Below are 2718 nucleotides of genomic sequence, written 5' to 3' on the forward strand. Positions count from 1 at the left end.
CTCCAACTCCCGTCTGATCGACACTCCAAAGAGCTTACTCCAGCCAATTCATAGCCATCAAAACAAGCGAAGGTGACCGTGCTAGGAAACCAATTGTGAGTGCTGCTCACGGCACCATACGGCGGTGCCGTGAGCGTTTCACATGGCACACCAGTACAGGCTGGCACAGACCCGCTCCATGTGCCATCTGTCTGGCAGGTGCGCGTGCCATCCGCTGTCAGCGTGTAACCGGCTTGGCAATTGTAGTTTGCAGTGGCGGGAAAGTTGCCGTTGTTTGACACGTCCAATTCACCGTTCGCTGGTGCCACGAGAGGGTCACACGGAATCGCGGTGCAGGTTGGTGCCTCATTATTCCACATCATGGCGGTGCCAGACCAAATGCATGTGGCCTCGGTATTGCCCGAAAGAGTGTAGCCGGCGTCACATGCGTAAGTGAGGGTCGCACCCACGATCGGGTTGCTGCTAGAGCTAGTCGCCGACCCATGAGCAAACACGGGCAGGGATGGGCAAGGTAAGGCCACGCACATGGGCGCAGAGCCGGACCATTCGCCGCTGGCTTGGCAGGTGCGGCTCGCTGGGCCGCTTCGGGTATAACCCTCATCGCAAGAAAACGTGGCTACGCTCTCAAAATCAATGCCACCGCTCGTGTCCACAAAGCCATTGCTGAGCGCGGGCAGGTCCCCACAAGAGACACGGGTGCAAATGATTTCTGCTCCTGCCCAGGTCAGCGCCGGTGTGCACGAGCGACTTGCATCCCCACCGGTCTGCTCGAATCCGGCAACACAGCTGGAACAGGATCAAGATCAACACAGGAGGAACGACATGAGGCTACTCGCGAGGCAAGCCTGACTGACAACACGCCTCTCAACGAGCCGGCAGGTGCACTTACGCAAACGTTGCGATAACGGGATAGCGTCGCTCTGAATTGCTGTACGTGAGCACGGCGCTGCTGACTGCGGGCAAAGCGGGGCAGACTAGACCCACGCAGGTGCCCTCTGCGGAGCCCCCACAGCCAGTGCGGGTGTAGCCACTCGGGCAGCCAGGGCATGGGTAGCAAGATGTAGCGTATGTCTGCGATTGTGGTGGGGCAGAAGCAGAGGAGGACAAGTGGAGAAAGCACATACGCACAAAAGAGGCATTCAAGGTGTGAGAAGGCGGATTCTTGATCTATGCGGGGCTTGGAAAGAGGCTGACGCAGTCCGACCTGCTGGCTTTGGTAGAATCCGCTCGCGCAGGCAACGCAGGTTCCTGCGCTTTCACCACCGCAACCGTCACGATAATAGCCCGGACTGCAGGAAGCGCAGGATGGGCAGGTGCGTGATTGGTGTGCAGTTTGGCTCTGATAGGTGCCTGAGTTGCACACTTGACAAATGCCCGGGCCAGTGGCACCAGCGCAATTGGCAAGATACTGGCCTTTGCCACACGTTCTGCAGTTTGTGCAGCTGGCCAGGCGGTGCGAGGAAGAGGCTTGATAGGTGTTGGCTGGGCAGGAGGAGCAGGCACCAGCAGATGGACCAGCACAACCCGATTGATACTGGCCAGTGCCGCAGACCTTGCCCGTGGCGGCGCAAGAAGAGCAAGACGTCAGGATGTGACTGTTTGTAGTTTGAAAAGTTCCACTGCCACATGCGGCACACGAGCCACCACTTGATGTGGTGGCTCCAGACTTGAAGGTGCCCGCCGGACAGGTGGGCCACGGCGTGCACGAGGTAGTGCGGTGGGCAGAGGTGGCAATGTAGGTACCGTAACTGCAAGTGGTGCACGAGCCGGCCGAGAAGATGTTACCCGAAAAATAAGAGCCTGCTCCGCATGTGTTTTGAGCCAAACAGCTGGTGCTGCGGTGGGCGTTGGAAGACTGATATGTGCCGCCTCCACATGCCTACAGAGACCAGATGATGTAAGCGCGCAAGGGTGAAGGCTGTCACCTGTGCTAGTATTGTTCACTCTTTCTAAGCAACACAAACCGTGCATGCAAGTCCTGAGTTGGCGTTGCACGTGTAGAATTGACCGGCATTGCAAGTAGAGCACCGTGTGCAGGCCGTCTTGTATACACTGTTTTGAGACTGATAGTAGTTGGTTGCGCATGCCGTGCAACTTCCAGCGGCAGCGCCTGCACAACCAGTGGTGTAGCGACCCTTGTTGCACTTGGTGCCGCTACTGGAACATGACAGGCATGATGTGGCGCCCGTGGACGGTTGAAAGGTACCCTGGAAGAAAACCAACCGCAAACCCCGGTAAGCAAGGTGTTGACAACAACGGGTGGTTAGAAAATGATCACACTCCCGAGCATTGGAAGGGAATGCTTTTGTTCCACGACTACCCACCGAGGGGCAGGTTGGACACGGGCTTGTGCGCGACGTGCTACCACTGTATGTGCCTGCTGCACAGTTCTTGCAAGAACGTGACAAGTGACTTGTCTGATCTTGATATTTTCCAGCTGTGCAATCTGGTGAGCCATTTGGGTTCAAGCCCAGAAGATAAGAGAGATATACGGTGCATTGAGTCGTGATAATGAAATGCAAAGGGCAAGCGTAATTTCGCGAGCGCCTACCTCGGCACCCGCTGGTGGCAATGTTGAGACTGTTACCCCCCTGAAAGTAGTGGCCAGCGCGGCAATTGCAGGAGTTGCATCGCGTCTTGCCCGAGTTCTATTCGTAACATGGTGACCGGTCGGTGGTGAGGGCAGTCGTTTCTCTTTCACGTGCTGTGCAAGCCGGC

The 2718-nt window shown here is 57.0% G+C and overlaps 1 protein-coding gene across 1 annotated transcript; it reads right to left on the reverse strand.

Moving 5' to 3' along the window:
* Positions 1 to 358: 358 nt before the first annotated feature.
* Positions 359 to 2648, reverse strand: MONBRDRAFT_30592 (uncharacterized protein; the record flags this gene model as incomplete). The annotated part of the gene is made up of 8 exons (XM_001751033.1): positions 359 to 468; positions 526 to 574; positions 621 to 786; positions 890 to 1071; positions 1205 to 1879; positions 1965 to 2207; positions 2325 to 2380; positions 2552 to 2648. Coding segments are annotated over 8 exons (1578 nt in total), but the record flags the coding sequence as incomplete, so codon positions are not given.
* Positions 2649 to 2718: the final 70 nt, after the last annotated feature.

This window comes from Monosiga brevicollis, genomic scaffold (assembly GCF_000002865.3).
Source record: "Monosiga brevicollis MX1 MONBRscaffold_89 genomic scaffold, whole genome shotgun sequence".
Lineage (NCBI taxonomy): Eukaryota > Choanoflagellata > Craspedida > Salpingoecidae > Monosiga > Monosiga brevicollis.